This window comes from Leopardus geoffroyi, chromosome D2 (assembly GCF_018350155.1).
Source record: "Leopardus geoffroyi isolate Oge1 chromosome D2, O.geoffroyi_Oge1_pat1.0, whole genome shotgun sequence".
Taxonomy (NCBI): domain Eukaryota; kingdom Metazoa; phylum Chordata; class Mammalia; order Carnivora; family Felidae; genus Leopardus; species Leopardus geoffroyi.
Genome location: NC_059334.1, coordinates 43259467 through 43279834, shown reverse-complemented (window position 1 = coordinate 43279834; position 20368 = coordinate 43259467). Strand labels below are relative to the sequence as shown.

Below are 20368 nucleotides of genomic sequence, written 5' to 3'. Positions count from 1 at the left end.
GTAGGTGGTGTGAGTTGTAAGGGGACACAGAGGTCCTTCAGCCAGGGACAGGACCAAATGGCCTCTGGGACCCCTGCGAAAGGCTCTCAAAGCAAGAACCCCTCAAAGGGAAATCCAGGGTCTGCTCGTCCGCGGCACCACTCCAGGGCCCACCTCAGCCTGGAGCCTGGGTTTGGCGGTCCCGGTTCCCGTGCAGACCGGGAGGCCTCCTGAAGGAAGGTCCGGGAGGGAGCGGGGTAGGATCGCGGACCCGACAGGACCCTCGCTCAAATGTCCCCCATTTCTGTGACCAGGACGGTGGTGTGCAGCGACCCCGACATGACCCTGCCCCCCGCGTCCGTCCCTCCGGACACCTCCAGACTGCGCCTGGAGCGGACGGCCATTCGCAAGGTGCCCGGAGAGGCCTTCAGGCCGCTGGGCCGCCTGGAGCAGCTGTGGCTGCCCTACAACGCCCTCAGCGAGCTCAGCGGCCTCATGCTGAGGGGCCTGCGCCGCCTGCGCGAGCTGCGCCTGCCCGGGAACCGCTTGGCCGCCTTCCCCTGGGCGGCGCTCAGGGACGCCCCCCAGCTGCGGCTGCTGGACCTGCAGGCCAACCGCCTTTCGGCCGTGCCGCCCGAGGCCGCGCGCTTCCTGGGGAACCTCACCTTCCTCGACCTCTCCAGCAACCAGCTGCTGAGGCTCCCGCAGGAGCTGCTGGCCACCTGGGCTCACCTGCAGACCGGGCCCTTCCTTCCCGGCCACCACACCAGGCTGGTGCTAGGTAAGGGGCCGTATCCTTCACTTGGAGCCAGCTTGGGGAGCCTGCGGGTCTTAGGCAAGTTATTAAGCCTCTCTGAGTCTTGATTCTTTACCCGAAAAATGGAAATCACGCCTGCCTTCTGGATCTGAGTGAAGACTGAGTGAGAGGCACACACTGGCAGGTTTGGAGCTCAAGCTGCTGCCAGTTCAAATCCCAGCGCTGCTTCTTACTAGCTGTGTGTCCCCGGGTTAATTGCTTAGCTTCTCTGTGCCTTGGTTCCCCTTCTGTAAAGAGAGAATGGCAATAACATCTATCTCAAAAGGTTGGAGTTGCAAGTAAAAGAGTGTTCTTAGCACACAGTAGGTACATGTGGCAGGCACAGTGGTGTGCCACCTGGGTCCCTGTCAAGGTAGAGCTGGCTGCCCAGGTTTTGAGGGCACTGTCAGCAGTGGCCTTCAGCTGTCAGCCCTGTCAGGGACAGCCTTAGCTGCAGAGCAGCCTTGCCCAAAGCCACCCATCCTTTCCGGACACAGCCCCTATCCAAAGACCTGTCAGGTGGGAGTCTAAGGACCCAGCTGCTTGGCATGACTCTGATGGGTTATTTCAGCTCCCGAGTCCCCCAGGGATTCACCAGGCCCACTTCTCAGCTCCGTGTCCCCCCCTTCCTTCCTTCCTTCCTTCCTTCCTTCCTTCCTTCCTTCCCTCCTTAATGAACATGCTGCACATGTTCATCTCAGAATCTGCTTCCAGGAAACCCAACTTCCAACAATCTTCAAAACATGTGAACACCCCCACCCCCTTGACAGTCTCCTCTAAGCACTAGGTACACATACATGGATCGAAGGTGGTCCTAACTCTTTGCTAACTGGTCAGTCCTTACTGGCCATCTGCATTAGTGTGGCACTGAAGCTTCCCTAACTTTCTTGCTCCCTCACAGAACTTGACCCTCACCATATCCCAGGGGGTAGATAGTGCAAGTATAATGTCCTTTGTTTTACAGATGAACAAACACAACCTGAGGTTTAGTAAGTAGCGGTTTGGGCCCAAGGCTCATGTCAGATAGACTGATTCTCTTTCCTCTGTCCTGTGAGGGGATGGGGAGTTGTGGCAGAGGGTGGGTGGTGGGGAGTGGGTGGATAGTATCAGAAGAGAGCCCTCCTAGCAGCATGTGCCTGGAACATACCTTGGCTCATATAGGGTCCAGCACCAGGGGCTGGAGCAGTCTCAGAATGGTTTGGGGCAGCTCCTGCCCCAAGGCCCAGGAGAGTCTCTCAACGAGGGAATATTTAGAAGCCTCACTGCCTGCAAACAGGGCAGGGAACAGCAAGCCCCATTCCAGCTCTCTGCAGACTTTCTCATCTGATAAAGGATAATATATAGGATAGTACTCACAGGGAAAAAAATTGTTTATTTGAAAATAACACTTAACTGAATGCCCTTTTCAATATATGCATGCTATATAAATTTCATACATATGTATGAAATATCTGATAACTTTACTGCAATGACCATGTCAGGCAGCCAGGGCAAGGGGTATTCACCCAGTATTACAAATAAGGAAAATGAAGTACAAGCGATCTTCCAGGTCATGCAGCCAGGAAAAGGCCCCCTGCGACTCAGTTTCCCAAAGCAGAGTTGAATGGTTATACTAGCTGACCCCCTCTCTTTGATTCCTTCTTGTTTGTAATGAACCAATGTCTTAACAGGTGAACCATCTCTTTTCCTGCCTAAAGCTCATACCTAGCCATGAGGGTGACAGGTGGCATAATTCATTACAGAAAATTAATATTAATTTTAATTACATAACTCACACATGATTATATGTAAACATTTAAAATATTACAGAAAAGGCTGGGGTGCCTGGGTGGCTCAGTCGGTTAAGCGTCAAACTTCAGCTCAGGTCATGATCTCACAGTCCTGGAGCCTCAGAGCTTGGAGCCTGCTTCGGATTCTGTGTCTCCCTCTCTCTCTGCCCCTCCTCTGCTCATGCTCTGTCTCTTTCTGTCTCAAAAATAAATAAAAACATTACAAAAAATTAAAATATTATAGAAAAAGCTAAAGACCCTTTTGTTCCCTCTTCTGATCCTGAATCCTTCTCCCCCTTCTAACAGGTAGCCACTGTTACGTTCATTTGCATGTTCTCTTTTTGAATGCATTTGCAGGGGTGCCTGTGTGACTCAGTCAGTTACGCGTCCAACTCTTGATCTCAACTCAGGTCTTGATCTCAGGGTTGTGAGTTCAAGCCCTGTGCCGGGCTCTGCACTGGGTGTGAAGCCTCCTTAAAAATAATACATTTATGGGGCACCTGGGTGGCTCAGTCTGTTGAGCATCCGACTTCGGCTCAGGTCATGATCTCGCGGTTCGTGAGTTCAAGCCCCATGTCGGGCCCTGGTGCTGACAGCTCAGAGCCTGGAGCCTGCTTTGGATTCTGTGTCCCCCTTTCTCACCACCCCACCCCTGCTTGTGCTCTGTCTCTCTCTGTCTTTCAAAAATGAATAAACATTAAAAAAATTTTTTTAATAAAAAAAATAAAAAATAAAATTAAAAAAATGCATTTACATACACATACATATATAAACATACATACACATAGAAATTTTATCTGTGTTTTACATAAAGTTTCATATTGTATATATCATATTGTTTATATCAACCAGCACTAACTTCTTCACTCAACAATAGGTCTTAGAAGTCTTTGTAAGTTGCTACAAATGGATCAGCTTCATTATTTATAAACTACTGCATAGTTTTTAATAGTATCGTTATACTACAGTTAATTTAGCCATTCTCCCTTTATTGGCCCCTTAGATCGTTTCCATTATTTTATTAACAGCTATGATGATACAGAGAACATTCTTGACAATGCATTCTTGTGCATGTAGACAAATGTTTCTCTAGAATAGGAACTGAGAAATGGAATAGGTCATGGAGTGTGCACATTAGACAGTTTAATATCAGTCTAATAGTCTCCAAGTGGCTGGGCCAATTCTCACCCCACACCTGTGCTGTGCGAGACCACAAATGCAGGTGTTCACTCTGCAAGTTTATTTGAGTGCCTATCAGTGTGGAAGCTTGGTTCTAGGTGCTGGGGACATAGCAGGGAAGAAGATAGATGAAAATCTATTCCCTCATGAGGCTAATAATTTAAATGGTTGGAAGATTTAACTTCTGCCAGTCTTAGGGGTAAAAGTTTCCCTGTCATTTAACTTTGCTATTTGCATTCATTCTTTGGGGGCTCAATTGTAAGAGGTGAAAGCCAGGTAGCTCACCACCAGAGCTGGGTGCTCATGATTCTTGGGGTGCAGATGTATCATTAAATGCATTTAACCAGTGACACAGGGTAGCGGTTATGAGAGGGATGGAGTGAGGATGGATGAAAGAAGGAACTGGTATCCTCCCAACTGGTGTTCAGAAGGACCTGAGAGTCACGCATGTACAAGCAGATGTATATGCGACCTCCTCAAACCTTACATTTCCCCTTCCAAATATATCAAATATATTCATACAAATAAATAGTCAAATATATCAAATATATGCATGCAAATAAATAATATGCCATTGATTATTAGACATACTATCAAATTTAATAACAATCTTTGGGGGTAAAAAGACACCACATGAAATGAATTCATTCCGTATTTCAGAAATGCAAACATGTAAAAAGGAATCGTGCTTTAGGTATGAGGACACATGATACGCCTGTAATCTGTAGAAGGTTCTTGGATGTAGAAGGGTGGGTGCAGTGACCTACTGTCATCTTTATAAATAAGTCCAATTTTAAAGTAAAGAGGGCTGGGGATATGACATAGGATTTGACTTCCTGTCCTCCTCACTCCTCCCCTTTTGAGCTTGTATCAAAGGGACCAATGTCAGAGCCACCCTCCTTACTGGGGTGATGCTGAGAGTTCCACACTGAACTGAGAGGACAGGGATCAAGGGTCAGGGGTCACAAAGAATTTTGAGAAATTTATTTTGGCATATTGCAGGTATTGCTGAAATCCTCGCTGCCTGACCAGTGGCCTGAAAGGGTCAGTCCAGGAATGGCAGTAGTAATTGCCAATTTTGTCAGTATGCTGTATGGCTTACCCAAATGCTTAACAGGATTTGTTTTTATTTATGCCTATAGCAACCCTGAAAGGGAAGTACTGCTATCATTCAAATTGAAGAACCAGCCTTAAGGTTGCACAGCTAGAGAGGCAAGGAGCTGGACCTGGAGGCCAGATCTGCTGACTCTGAGCTCAGGATATGCCTTGTCCTCCCTGACGGGGCAGGGGGGCTGGGAATGGGGATATGAATGTCGAGGGTTCACCTCTTACTTGCCCTTTCATCCTTGCAGGGCTGCAGGACAACCCCTGGGTATGTGACTGCCGCCTGTATGACCTAGCCCGTTTCCTGGAAGGCTGGGCCCCAAACCTGGCTTTCATAGAGGCCAGGCTGAAGTGTGCCAGCCCGCGCAGCCTGGCCGGAGTGGCCCTCAGCCAGCTGGAACTGAGGAAGTGCCAGAGTCCGGAGATCCGTCCAGGGGTAGCCAGCCTCAGGTCCCCTCTGGGCAGTGCAGTATTGCTACGTTGTGGGGCCACCGGGGTCCCTGGGCCGGAGATGAGCTGGAGGAGAGCCAACGGGTATCCGCTCAACGGCACAGGTTTGTGAGCTACAGGGACTGTGGTGCTGAGATTGCAGACTGAGTGTGGGGGCGGGGGGGGGGGTGGTGCAGGGGAGGGTGGGGATGTCAGCATCTTTGGTGGGAGGTCAGGTCTGCCAAGGAGAGGGAGGTCAGCTGAGCGAAGCTGTTTACTCCTGTTGTGGCTGAGTGGAGGTAGACAGGCTCTGCCCAGATAGAACATGGGACAGTGGCTTCCATGATGACAATAGCTGTCAGCCTGCCCTACATATTCCAGAAGACACTCTGATCAGGGCCCACCCTGGGAGGAACAAAATGCTGCCATTTTGGTGGAAGATACTCTTAGTGTATTTGATATGTATAGTAAGTTTCCAAGTTGTGAATGTTAAGCCAGTTTCACTAGGAGTGATTAATAATATGAGTTACCATCTATTGAGCTCCTTAGGTGTTAAGTACATTATGTGCATAATGTCACTGAACTTTAAAGAACAACCTGGTTATCCTTTTTGTTTTGTAAGTCAACAGACTCTGAGAGGCTAAAAGCTTGACCTACAGCACACAGCCTCCCATGTTATTTTTGCTGTGTAGACAGAGATGGTTCATCTCCGGTACAGGATGGTGGGGTTTACCAGAGTCACAGCCTACCTGCGTGCAGACAAGGGGTTGAGGAGGGATCGTTTCTTAGTGCATGACCAGAAAACCGCATGTCCTCGCAGCTCTCTTCGAGGTCTTCTTCAACTAGGCTGGCGAGTGTTGCTCTGGGATTGTGGGTTTGAAATCAATTGACAAACAAACATTGTATAAGGAGCTTCATTATGTAAAACACAAAGTCGAAGACGCTCTGATGGAGGTGGCAGTGTGTCTGGGCAGGGTGGCAATGTGCTTCCAGCTAGGCATCTGTCTCGTGTTCACCCTGACCCACCTTCCCCCACAGAGCACAGCCTGCTTCCCTAAGGAGTCCGTTCTATAGGATTCCAGGGCCCTGAAGAATACAGATTTAGAAGGCAGATCATCCTGAGACTCAGCCTGAGCCTAGGTCTCCCCAAATTTGAGCCCAGGTGATCTTGATCCCCTTGGCTAGTCTAAGAAAAGTTGAGTAACTTCTAGTGGTTTCTCAGGATGACAAGGTCTCCTATGTATACAAGAGCATGCACAGTCCAGGGGCCGTGAACTTGACCCTAGGAGGAAGCTTGGGGCAGATGGGCCCACTCATTTTCCTGCTTTATGCCTCTTTCCCCTCAGTGCACCAGGAAGTTGCCAGCGATGGCACGAGTTGGACGCTGCTGGGCCTGCCTGCTGTGTCCCACCTTGACTCAGGAGACTACATCTGCCAGGCCAAGAACTTCCTGGGAATCTCTGAGACTGTCATCTCCCTGGCCGTCACTGAGCCCCAGGCTTCCACAGAACACGGTGGGAGCCCAGGGGCACTGTGGGCAAGGACAGGTGAGGGGGCGGAAGCTGCCGCGTACAACAAGATGGTGGCCAGGCATGTCCCTGACATTCCTGGACCTGCTGTCCTGGCCACTGGGCCCCCTGTGTCCAACATGAAGGAGGAGCTGACCCTCCAGCACTTCCAGATGGGGATCCCAGGAGAACGCTCGAACGGGCAGGCGGGACGCCAGGAGACCCAGATGGTGAGGTCTCTCAAGGTGGTGGGAGACACTTACCAGAGTGTGACCTTGGTGTGGAAGGCCCCCCAGGCTGGGAGCATAACTACCTTCAGTGTCCTCTATGCCGTCTTTGGGCAGCGCAGCATGCGGAGGGTGGTTGTGCCGCCTGGAAAGACCAGCATCACCATCCGTGGGCTGGTGCCCAAGACCAAGTATGTGGCGTGTGTCTGTGTGCGGGACCTGGTGCCCCAGAAGGAGCAGTGTGTCATCTTCTCCACGGACGAGGTGGTAGACGCCGAGGCCACCCAGCGGCTCATCAATGTGGTGGTGATCAGCGTGGCTGTTGTCATCGCCCTGCCCCTCACCCTGCTTGTCTGCTGCGGTGCTCTGCGAAGGCGCTGCCGGAAGTGCCGTTCTGGGGGCTCCGCCGAGGCCTACGTCAACCTGGAGAGGCTGGGCCACAGCGAGGATGGCTCTGAGGAGCTGTCCCAGCACAGCCTCAGTGAGGCCGACAGGCTCCTCTCGGCCCGTTCCAGCCTGGACTCTCAGGTCTTGGTGGGCAGGGGGGGCAGACGGATCAATGAGTACTTCTGCTGAGGGGGGTGCTCCCCTCCAGGTGCCCACACACCTGCCACGTCCACTTTCTGTCTTCCACTCTCACCTGCTTACTCTGACACCTGAGCCCACACTCACCCACTCTTGCCCACTTGGGTTCCTGCTTACTCATACGTGTGCACACAGTGACAGCAGCTAACACTTATTAAGCACTTACTATGTGCCAGGAAGTGTTCTAAGTGCTTTACATACACTGACTTGTTTAATTCTTATAACAACCCTTTGCAGAAGGCCCTCCCATTTTCCTGGAGAAGAAACGGGGATTAACCGACTTGCTTGTATCAGTCAGTTTTTCCCATGTAACAAATAAAAGCAAAATCTCAGGGGTATGCAGCAACAGGCACTATTTTCACCCAACCTACAGGTCTGTGGGTTGACCAGGGTGTCTCTGCTTCATGAGTTCTATTTGGGGCCCAGGATGAAGAGTCAGTGGCTACTTGGGGCAGTCTTCTTTCTCGGAGAGGTCAGATGATATCAGAGGAATGAACAAAAATAGGCAATGTCTCTTAATTGCTTGGCTTTAGAGCTGGCACATTGCCATTTCTGCCCGTATTCTCTCTGCCAAAGCTAAGTCCCATGGCCAAACCCAACTTTCATGTGGCATCAAAGGACAGCTCTGCCAGGGAGGTGATGGGGGGCAGGAAATAGTTTGCCGAGCCGTGATCTAATCCACTATATTGCCCACAATGTACACACAACTAGAAGGTGGCAGTTCTGGAGTCAGGATCAGGCAGTTGGTTCCAGGGTTGACAGTCCTTACCATGCCCCTCTTCTGCATCTTGATTACATTTATGCTAACTCATAGGCACTCACACACGCAGTCCCTTGATGCATTAGCCAAATGTGTATAGTCACACACACACACACACACACACACACACACACGCTGTGCCCTCACTGTGTACACTTAGGGATTCTAACCTTTTTTTTTCTGGGTGCCATTCTGCCTAGAGATAATCATTTGATTTCAATAAATTCAGTGAATTGCAATAAATTTGATTTGGATGATGCCCAAGAGACCACTGCTCATTTACTCTCAGATGTCAGGCTGGAGGAATCTGAGAGACCCTCCGTAGTGGGCGACACAGTACACCCAATGCTGTCTGGCACACAGCTCACCTCTGTTCCCATGTAGCAGTCTTTGTTAGGATTACTGACATTACCTGCATTCCTGAGGGTGTCTCAGGGCTTTCCCAGTTACTCAGTAGGCCACTTCAAGGTGGGATTCCTGTTCAGTTTGCTTCAAGTTGGGAAGCCTCTGAGACACCTCTGTGAACAGGTGAAGATGAATGTTTCCAGCAGAAGGGTCAATGTTGTGTCTTGTCTACAAGACCGGACTTTCATAAGGGGAGCATTCAGGGTGTTTGGTGCCAAGGCCTTTAGACAACAACGGAGAAAGTTTGGGTACAGCAAGCAATCCCAGGGAACTATCCTGCTGGTATCGCCTAAAGTTACTGTACTCCCTCTCACATTTACAAAAGACCTTACAACATCTGACCTTACAACATATTTCCTTGCCTTCTCTTATTTGATTTTTACAACAACCCATTATGGAGGATGAGCTGCTTGATTTTACAGATGAAAAAACTGAAGCCCAAAGAGTTGACTGATTTGTAGAGGGTAGTGATCAATTTTCTTGGAGGATCTAAGTCTTTGATAACTTTCTGGCCAAGCTGAAGGTCACTATTCAGTGTTGATCCCTACAACGTGATCTACAGCAAGTTCATTATGGGAATGGATTTTTTCAAGTCACTGAAAACTGTAGGAACCATAAGACCACCAGTACACATGAGTATGGAATTTCCATATGTGGATATTTTCTGCCCATCACTCGGAGGGTACATCTGACTATAACTTATGGGCCATAGCCATTGGTAAGAGAAATTATTTGGTTGGAAGATGACAAAACCATTGTCTACAGCATGGGTCAACAAACATATTCTGTAAAGAAAGCCAGATAGTAAATATTTTAGGCTCTGTCACTACTACTCAGCTCTTCTGATGGAGTGTGAAAGCAGCCACAGACAATATGTAAGTTATGGGCATGGATGTGTTCCAATAAAATGTTATTTACAAAAACAAGTGGCAGGCTGGATTTGGCTCTCAGGCTGTAGCTTTCCAAACCCCAACGTAGATTCATTAAGACATTTCTGCTATTGGGACCCAAGACTCAATTCTGATTGTTTGATATATGAGATTGATAGGCACTCCCTAAATCAGAACAAATTAAGTGGATGAAAGCAGCCATCTATTGAAATGATTAAGATGTTTTCTCTAAATGATTGGCTGGGCCAATTAAGATTGAAAAATTATTGGCCCAAAGACAATAAACATCCAGTCAGTTTTATTAAACCTTGTTTGAAGAAAATTCAGGAACTTGAAAGCAAGAATTTGTTAGCATTTATTCAACATCATGTGAATGTGTGTGTGTGTGTGTGAGAGAGAGAGAGAGAGAGAGAGAGAGAATTCAAACTTTTCAATAATTCATTAAGACCTGCTTTAGTGGGTCTGGATGGAATGACTCCAAAGATAGTCAGCCTCCCAATTTCCATCTTGTCAGTCTTCCTTTGTGTGTTCTGTCTTCCCTGGTTTGTTCTTGTAGAGGGGAACCATCCTGGATTATGCTCATAAATATTCACATAACTGGAAAAAAATTAATTCCCGCTCTAAAAAATAAAATGATGTCTGGTTTATATATTGATCTTTTGGTATATGAGTCTGATTAGTATAAGTTGGTCCCTGAAAACCTTTTAGAGGGCAGGGAAAATAATTTCTTGTCTCCCAGTAATGAAGACCAACCTACACCAGGGTGGTCCCACAGCATGGTATCCTTGGAAGCCTTGTTTGGAGGTTGAATGAGATTGTGGCATCTCCATCATGTCTTTTTCTAACTACAACATAATTATATTTCTTTTAACCTAAGCAGGGCGTATGTCCAATGCCACTTATCTCAAGTAGCATGTGTAAGTTGCAAGGTATAAAAGGCAAGTAACAGAAATTGTATCCTAGAAAGTTGATGTAGGGTATTGAAATTACTCAGTGACCAGTGCCTTTAAAGATCCTAGAGCTGGAAATGTTTGCTTTAACTATCATATAATCCAGTGGAGACAAAAACAAACTTAAGAGTACTTGAACATGTTATTTGATTGCAAAGGTATTGTAGTCAGGATAGGTTAGGCTTATGCTATGCTAACAATTCCCAAATTTCAGTGGCTTAATATAGAAAGGTTTATCCCTGCCTTTACAGAGTCTCTTCAGTCTGTGGTAAATGTGGATGGAGGGTAGGCTCTGCTTCATTTATTCACTCAGGGGCCCAGGCTAATGAAGACTCCACCACCTGGAATGTTAACACTTGCTGTAACAAGGGAGAAGAGAACCTGGAGAATCATGTAGGGGCTTTTAAAACATTATTTCCTCTAAAATGCCATTAACCAGAATTTTAGTTGGAAAGCCCACCTATTCAAGGGAGCTTGGGAATGTAGTCATTTGTATGTCCATCACAGGCATGCCATTAGCATGGGTAGCCAGGAAGACATCTCAGATGGGGCTGGCAGCAGATGGAAGACTGAGAGAGAGCACTAGCTTGAAAAGAGGGAAAACAGCATGTCTGCTTCTGGATATGTCACCTAGTTCTCTGTCTGAGCCATCCCAAAGTTCTACTAACATCAGGGTGCCATTTTCCAAATGAATAGATAGAAAACTCTCTTATTAAGGTTCTATTAAGACTAGCCAGGGAGCCACCACACAGAGGCTATTTATATCTAATTATTTCATAAACAGAATGTCTCTTCTCTCATGACTATCTCTACTAATAATTCTAACAGCCAAGTTCCTGAACACATCCTACTGGAAGGGAGATGAGGGTGTCATATTCTCAAACTCCTTCCCCTTGTGGTTAATTCTCTTGAGTTTTAGGGATACCACTTAACCACTAGTTATTTAAGGTATATGACATAACCCAGCTTTAATTGCCCCAGTCTCTTGCCTTAACTGAAAACATAGGTGTTCCCTGTGCCCATATGCCAAATAAGGAAACCAGGAGATGAAGGGGTCAGGAGAGGAGAAGGAGCAGTGCAGAAGTGGCCTGCATGAGTCCAGAAATGACATGCCAGGGGATACTCTTCTCAAGCTTTCATCAAACCACTGGAAAGTTAGGTTCAGCTGGATTCATTTGAAGAGGATAGCATGGGATGAACAGGGAAGAAATTGTGGGGGATGAAGATTTCTTTCGGCCCTTACATTTTGAGGTGAGAAAAGAATTCACTAGTGGGTTGTAATGCAGTGAATTGAATCACATTTTTTTTTTTCAAAAAGCAAGCTTGAAAAAATCTTGGCCAACCTGGTACAAGTTCTCTTGAGTGAGAATCAGAATTGTCTGCCATCAGGCCAAATTGGCTGGGCCCTTGGGCACCCCACCCTCAGTTGCTATATGTGGTTTGCTTTGGGAAGGGCATGACCTCATGCAAGCAATCCTTGCAGCTGAGCATCAACTTATTCCTTGAAGGGGCTCTAGGCAGCACATCTCCATGTCTAGCACAAGTTTTGCACCCATATCACTCTCTTTGTTTTGATTTCTACCTTGAGAGGAACTTCAGAGATCTATCCAGATTGTAGAGCTAGACAAAAAACTCAAGCAAATATATCTGGCTTGGATAGAAAGCCTGGAGTGTAATCAGCTTAGTTGGTGACCCATTTCCCCCCTCACTGGTTAACTGCTAAGCGGATTTTCTTCCTTGAGGCCTTTTGTAGGGTATGATGTATATCATGAGTCTTAAGGGAACTCATGGAATTTCAATATTCACCAGGAAATACCCCAAGTAATAGGGAAGTAGACTTTTCTGCTTTTCAAGAGTCTGTTGGTGTGGGAAGGGAATCAATATATCTACTGTATGTTAGGTACTTTATTCTATATAACCTCAAATTTTCCTAGAAATGTTATGACGTGTTTATTAATCTCCCTATTTTTCAGAGGAGAAACTGAGATTCATGGAGCTTAGTGACTTTCCAAAGATCTCAAGACAAGGAAGCATAAGCTAGAGAGAAGACCCCACAGGGTCTATGAAGTTTTGTCCACCAGTGAATTCCTGACACCTAGAAATTGTGTGGTTTAGAGCACGTGGCCAATATTTGTTGAATGATTACAGAGTGACGAAGTACCCCAAATCACATATATCTCACCTTAAAATGTAAGCCTTTATCATGTGGCATACACAGCATTCAGGATCCAGGATAAGAAACACACTTTGGTTTAATCAGAAAACACAATCTTGTGGTTTAACCTCTGCATCATGATGCTTCTCTGACTCTGGTCATCCAAGTGGCAAGAACAGCTGCCTTAATACAGTAGAGGAATGAATCCATCACACCAGGTGTGGAGAGAAAGCCAGAGATAGGAGTGGTCACATCTTTGTTACCCACCATGCATTCACTTCTAGAGAGTTGTTGAAAATTCTAGCTTTCAGGAGCCAATTGTGATGAAGTATTGGATGGATTCTGGCCAAATAACTTGAACCATAGTGCTCAGGATAGTATTACTTGCTGGTTTCTTGGATCTTTTTGTAAGAAACTGAGGGAAGACAGTATCATTGCTGAATAGGACAACTGGCTTAGAGTTTGCTTTCTAGACTTGAGAACTAGAAAAAGGATAAATTTTGTGACCTTAGTTAAGACACATAGCTCTCTCTTCATGAGTTCTTATTGAGCTTGTGATCTGGGCCATAACAGACCTCAGAGCATCCAGGGACTTTGCCACTGCTGTGCTGACCTACATCACCATGGATTACCAATAATAGGATTTGCCACTCGGAAGCTTGGACTATACTTACTCAAAACTTGCAAGGTAGTTTCTTACAGAGGAATATGGCTTCAGTTTCTCACTATTGCCTGCTAGTTCTGGTCTTTCTGGATTCACATGCAGCTCAGCCGTCCTGTCTATCAGGATGTACCTGCTCAGAGGACAGTTTCGGCAGGTGCGCTGTGCTAACAAGATGCCAGAAGGTTGTAGGGGATGGGTTTTATTTGGGGAAGTTGTGGAGTGGGAACAGGCCTAGATTTGGCAGGAAATCAGCAAATCTCTAGTTGGTGCTGAACTTTGGAGAATTGTGCACTTTTACCAAAATGGGTCTCTTTTATTTCAAGTGAATAGCATATACATTTTTTCTTCTAATTCATACATCTAATGCCAGAATAAACCTGATCTCACTTCCCTGATGTTCATCTTAAAGATTTTGTGGTTTCTTGTACAGGGCTCTGCAGTGCATGTCTACCTCTTTGGGAATGATCCCAAGGAAACTTCCTGAAGAGTTAAAGCGGTTGAGAATTGAAAATTCACCCTTATTCGAACTGCCCCAAGGGTCCTTCATCAACATGAGCACGTTGGAATACCTTTGGCTTAATTTTAACAACATCACTGTGATACACCTAGGAGCCCTGGAGCACCTGTCAGAACTGAAAGAGCTGAGACTGGAGGGGAACAAACTTCGTTCAGTGCCATGGACAGCATTCCAAGCCACCCCTCTTCTGAGGGTCTTGGATCTCAAACACAACAGGATTGACGTGCTCCCTGTGCTGGCTCTTCAGTTCTTGGTCAATCTGACCTACCTTGACCTATCCTTCAATAGGCTTACAGTTGTATCCAAGGGCGTCTTCTCGAACTGGCTGGCCTACCAGAAACCCCATCAGCCTGGCTGCGGAGCCAGGATTCACTCCAGTTTGGTGCTGGCACTGCACGACAACCCCTGGCTATGTGACTGTCGCCTGAGGGGACTTGTCCAATTTGTAAAGTCCAACAGCATTCCGGTCATCCTGGTGAATTCCTACCTGGTGTGCCAACACCCTCTCTCCAAAGCAGGGCAGCTTTTTCATGAAACTGAGCTCAGTGTTTGCATGAAGCCACAGATCTCAACCTCCAATGCCAGTGTCACCATCCAGATGGGACAGAATGTGACCCTGAGATGCCTGGCACAGGCCAGTCCCTCACCAACCATTGTATGGACTTATCCTCTGAGCATGTGGAGAGAATTTGATGGTAAGCCACATGGACCCTCTCAATGTGTCTTGGGGAAGACTGAGGTCTACAGCAACCCTATCCTCAGTAGACAGGTTCTAAACTGGGTCAATCATGAAATAAAGGTGTGGGGAAGATTGGGATAGCCTTAAATTAGACTCACCACAACAGGAAAGTTTCCAAGATATAGTTCCACTATTGGCATGATTTTAAGTGATTGCATGCAGATCCCTATAGGATATACATGTATATATGTAAATATATGTATTGGAGCTGGCTTAACATATTATATAAATATTATAAAATTATACATGAACAAATATATTCTCTGAGAGTCTTCTAGATGCAAAATACGATACTATGTATTTTTAAATCATAGAATTTCTGACTAGGACTCATTCTAGAGACTATTACTTATTTCTTAAATTTGCTGGAGCAGACTTATCTGGGGTATTTGTTTGAAATAAGATTTCCAGGCTCCTGCCCTGGAGATTCAGATTTACTGTGTCCAGGGGAGGACCTAAGAATAATGTAAATTAACAAGAGTTCCCTCTTCTCCCCTCTTTCTTTCCCCAACTAATTCTTACTATTGGGCAAGGTTGGAAATTCCTGCATATAGACTGAATTTTACACTTCCCACCACTGTGTTGTTCAGACCTTATCGGCTTAAAGTTGTACTACTGGGACCCTGGATGAGGAAGTGACCTCCATGGGCCTCACAACTGGGATTCAAACCTGCCTCTCATTTTCTGAAATTCTATGGTCTGCTTTCATACATTAGATGGAACCACCTTTAATGCTACCCTGCAGCACTGGGACATATCACAGGCCAGAGGTGGCTTCCCTAGGGATATCCTGAAGTCTAGAAGACAACTAGAAATATCTGAGTAAAACTTGAGAAATATAGTCAGTTATCCAGATATTTGTTGTGCATAGTGAAAAACCACTGGAAGATTAAAAAATACCTAACTAACTGAACTGTTGATTTTTCCCCATCATTTTGATCACATCTTATTGGCTTGAGGTTAAATACCAATGAAGGAGACATTTAGGATTTATTGTTGTAGTTTTTTTAAGAGCCGTGAGATGCATGCATGTCTTTTTTAATGCTCTGAAGTCAGTTTCTTTGGTACCATATTATTTGTATCCTCTCAGTAATAACAACAGCTAGCACTAAGCACTTAGTATCAAACCTACATAAAGGACACTATTATCATCCCATTTTACTGATGAGAAAATTGAGGCCAAGAGAATCTTAGCAACTTGTCCAAGACCATATACTTATTAAGGGATAGAACCCAGGCATTTGGCTCCAGACTCTGAGCCTCTCTTACCTGGCAGGCAAAAAAGACCCTTCTTGAAGCTCACAGTATCACACGGTGGCGAGAGATCTCCCAGAAACCATGCTGTTGGCTCAGTGAGGCTTCTGGTAGTTTGGTGGGAGCAGCTAGTGAAGTTGACAATGTGGTCTCCGTAGGCAGAAGAGCAAGGTTCCAGATCAGTCACTGCCTCTGATCATTTCTCACAAGGGGCAAGTTGCTTAATCACTCCAATCCTCAACTTGTTATGTGTAAAAATGGGGTACTTACCTTACAGGGGTGCTGAGAGGCAAACACCTGGCACCAAACATATGCTTAATAAATCGTCACCTTCAGCTCAGAAAAATAATAATAATTAGCATTGCTGAACGCTGTCCAGCTTTCTGTCAGAGAAATATCTATTGGAACTGTTTTGCTCTCTCCCCACCCAGTGTTGACCTCATCTACTGCAGAAGATACCGCTCTGTCGGAGCTGGTCATACCTGCTGCCCACCTGGTGGACAGGGGTAATTACACCTGTGTGGCCTCCAACTCCATCGGCAGGAGCACCCTTGTCATCTCCCTCCAAGTCCAGCCTGCCCAGACCCTGTCTGTGCCCCATTCTGCCTTTTTCCCCTCGGATGGCAATGCCTATGTTGACCTGAGGGTCGTCAAGCAGACAGTGCATGGGATTCTGCTGGAGTGGTTTGCGGTGGCTGACACCCCTGAGGAGAAATGGTTCACCCTCTACATTGCATCAGATGAAACACTCAAGAAGGAGGTGGTCCACATTGGCCCCGGGATCAACACGTACGCCGTGGATGACCTCCTTCCCAGCACAAAGTATGAAGCATGCCTCAGCCTGGGGGGCCAGCCCCCACGCAGGGGCCGGTGTGTGGTCTTTGTGACGGGCAGAGACCATGGCGAGCTGGAGGGACGGGAGCGCCTCCTGCACATCACAGTGGTCCTGTGCGCTGTGTTGCTGGCGGTGCCTGTGGGCGCCTACGTCTGGGCAGCCCAGGCCCCCTGCAGCTGCAGGGAGTGGGGGCTGCACTGCTGTCCTCACCGCAGGAAGGCTCCCAGGTGCCCCCGTGCTGTGCCACAGCACAGGGACTGCTCCTATAGAGAGCACATAGCTGTCTGTGAGGACCGCCTGGGGCACAGAGACGATGAAGGAGATGAAGAGAAAGATGGAGAGGAAGACAGGAGCTGAACAGCTCAGGCTGGGGGCAGGGGGTGGGGGGAAGCATGGTCCTTTAATCCCTAAACCCACCCTCTGTGGCAACTCTACTTGGCTTGACCCATTCATTCAATAGTATTTATTGAGCACCTACTCTGTTCCAGGCACCGAACTTGACAAAATGATCAGGTAGACACAATTCTTCACAGAAGGGATGGCAATGGAGCTTTGTCCTGTCCAAATAGTTACCTTATTATACATGGTGACTGGAAATCAATAAATGTTACTCTTTCCATATATATAGCTCTGTAACATTTACACATAACATTTCACATGTGTTATCCTACTGGAGAAAGGTAGAATTCTACCCCCCCCCCTTTTTTTTTACAGGTGAAGAAGCTGAAGCCCAGAAAGTTACTTGTGTACCATCACCCATCTAGCTGCTGGTGGAGGCACCCCCTGACGGGAGCTCGAATGCCATTGTTTCCTCTAAATGTCTGTTTTGCAATATTCTTGTGTCTTCCATTGTTCAGAAAGTATTATTCTTCCTCTTACTGGAAAACTCCCAATGAGATCACATAGGTTTGATATTCCAAAGATCTGCCCTTTGGGGCAGTGAGAGCCCGGTGGGTGATGTGACTCTCTATTTGCGGGTGTCTGTGCTCCTGTGACCAGTCCTTTGGTGTTCGTGAGAGCCTGGGGCCATCAGCACTGAGGAACAGGAAACTGGCTGTAGCCCAAGGCTCATGCTCCAGTGGTTGTTAGAAAGTAGAGTTGTATTCCCAGAAGGAATAGAACCTATATAAAAATCATATGACTATATAATTATTATTATTGTTATCATTTACAAAGGGAGGCTACAGAATCCCGATTTGTACCTAGTCTGTGACATCCTGAGTTTCAGGCTTGTTTTTTTAGCCCCGTGTCCCTAGCATCTCAGCGCTGAGCACAACAAATGTTTGCTACATAAGTGATGACATAACCCCCACTCCCTCCCCCTATTGTTTCAAGCTCTCCTGTTAAAGCCCTGAGAGCTGATTGTCTCCTCTTATCTGGGTGTACGTGGGGTAGAGGGTTCCCCGTGAACCCCAGAGATAGCTCATTGTCCCTCCGGGCAGCCCTGCTGTTGCTAATCTTTCCCAGGGTTTGAACCCACATCTGTCTTTTGCAGCTTTTCCACTAGCCACAGGAAAATCCCCTGGAGCCTGTTGAGTATAAACTGGCCTCCCTATGACATCCCTAGAAATATTTCCTCCCTCCTTCCCACCTTCCCCACCAATTCTTACTCTTTCTTCCAGGTCCATTTCGAGTATCACTTCCTCCAAGCCTTCAAAAAACATAACTACAAAGACATTATCACACCTAAGAACATATATTTTAAAATTATATATGTGCATATATAGTTATATATACATATGTATATAAACAACACATTCATACATGTAATGCAGAAGAGAATTTGTTCATGAGAAATTTCCCGTGATAAATTTTGAAGACAAGTGGTCAGAGCAAAAGGCAAGGGCTTGTACTTCTGTTGGCCTCTGTGTGTTTTCTTCCAACAGCATCAGAGGCTGTCCACAGGTCTTGGAGGGTACAGCAATTATGAAGGAGCCTGGGGCTACCATGAAGGCAGCAGTAGGTGTTCTGGCCTCCACTCCTAGCAAAGAAAGCTTCATGGCAGGCACGGGACAGAAGGGACAGGAAGGGAAAAGAGGCCATGGAGGACAAGTATAATACAGCAGTGAGAATCAGGAGTACCTCAGTGAGCAGGGCCAGTGTTCATTCAGCCACTCCTATGAACATGGAAATTTAGGCAGAGGGAACAAGGTCTAGAGAGGATTTCTGGGAATCTGATTAGTTTAACACCCTTAAAGAGACCTTTTAAAAATTCCGAGGGTAAAGATGCATATTATTCAGATCGATCAGGCTATGTGACAGCAGAAGAGGGACACGTTAAGGCACAGACCATGGAACTCAGTTTCCTGGGCTTAAATTCTTACCGGCTTTGTGACGTTACGCAAGTTACTCTCTTTTTCTGTGCGTTACTGTCCTCATTTGTAAAATGGGAATAATAATACTACCTACCTCATAGGGGTAGTATTTCCCAATGGTTAATGACTTTTCACATGGAAAGCTCTCAGAACAATGTCTGGCACACAATAAATGTCATCACAATAAACATTAACACCATTGAAAGCATCCATGTCCGTCTGTGTTCTCTTTCAACGTGACTCAATATACAGACTGGGCCATTTGGAACATCAGATCTTACTAGGATTATGCGTGTGTGTGTATGTATAAATATATATGTAATAATACAATATCTATGCTAATACCCTTCACATTCTGTTCAATTAATGTTTAACTAGTGTTCTTTTCTGTTTAATGTTTAAAAGATGCTATCGTTTCAGATTCATTTGTTATGCTCTTGGGAATATTATCAATTTCGAGCTTAGGCCAAGTAATTTTAAGGTGAGTGCCTTTGGATCAGAAGTCATTTGTAAGCAGGGTGACTTACTTTTGGAATGAAGCCTTTGCTGGCCCCAGGCATCTGCTATTGTCAACCTGAGGAAGGGATTTTGTCCTTTTTCTTTTTTCTTCCTTTCTTCTGGTATGTTGGAGCCTGTACACCTAATACCCGGCCTGGCACCGACAGGATGCTCAGAACATGTGTTATTAAAAGAATGATTGAGTAAATTATTGGTAAATAAATAAATGGCTGGACCTGGTTCAGCTAAAAACATGCATTTGCACAATTTCATAATGTCACACAGATGGCCCCAACATCACCAGCCTGTTGCTACAAAATAAAGTCGCTTACTTTATTAATCAGTTTATGGTTGGTGAAGTCATAACCACTTTATTGTGGAAACTAGGCCCTTCACAGCACCACCCCCCACCCCACCCAGTTATTTCTGTGACTCTCCTAAGGGACCCTCCCTGTGTCCACATGGCAGCCTGGCAGCTTTACTCCTTGATGGCATCTTCCCCGTGCTCCCCATCCATCCTCCCATGGCCAGGGCCCTTGAAGACTATCAGAGAAGCATTACCATTGCCAACAGATGCCAACATCCGTGCTAGGTGGGCTAACCCCGGCTTCTTTCAAAGCTTCCAGGCTTCAGAGTAGCAGAATTGCAGAAATCCTTATAGAAGCAGGAGACTCTGGCTGTGCCCCAGCTCTTGCCACATTTTACCAGCTGGGTTCTGAGGGACAGCTGTTCAGTACAGAGTCCCCCGGGTTCTCTTAGGGACAGTCTTATCAGTTCCTAACTCCTTCAGAACGCAGATGCTCAGCTGCA

The 20368-nt window shown here is 46.4% G+C and overlaps 2 protein-coding genes across 7 annotated transcripts in view; both read left to right on the top strand.

Annotated features, from left to right (window-relative positions):
- Positions 1 to 10286, top strand: part of LRIT1 (leucine rich repeat, Ig-like and transmembrane domains 1) — a 50040-nt gene extending 39754 nt beyond the window's left edge. For 2 of the 3 annotated variants that reach the window (XM_045437879.1, XM_045437878.1), the window contains 3 exons: positions 294 to 760; positions 5076 to 5381; positions 6603 to 10286. In XM_045437879.1, the coding sequence (XP_045293835.1) occupies positions 319 to 760; positions 5076 to 5381; positions 6603 to 7567 (1713 nt within the window). In that variant the 5' untranslated portion in view covers positions 294 to 318 and the 3' untranslated portion in view covers positions 7568 to 10286. The remainder of the gene's footprint in view (positions 1 to 293; positions 761 to 5075; positions 5382 to 6602) is intronic. The other variant, XM_045437880.1, reaches the window with a different exon arrangement.
- Positions 9355 to 19268, top strand: LRIT2 (leucine rich repeat, Ig-like and transmembrane domains 2). 4 transcript variants are annotated; one of them, XM_045437882.1, is made up of 3 exons: positions 9355 to 9459; positions 13831 to 14612; positions 16342 to 19268. In XM_045437882.1, the coding sequence occupies exons 1-3, from the start codon at positions 9443 to 9445 to the stop codon at positions 17100 to 17102; spliced, it is 1560 nt and encodes a 519-aa protein (XP_045293838.1). In that variant the 5' UTR covers positions 9355 to 9442; the 3' UTR covers positions 17103 to 19268. The 4 variants fall into 4 exon arrangements, with proteins under 4 accessions (XP_045293838.1, XP_045293839.1, XP_045293837.1 ...); XM_045437883.1 differs by lacking the exon at positions 9355 to 9459 and adding an exon at positions 9505 to 9616; XM_045437881.1 differs by lacking the exon at positions 9355 to 9459 and adding an exon at positions 13396 to 13554.
- The last annotated feature ends 1100 nt before the right edge of the window (positions 19269 to 20368 follow it).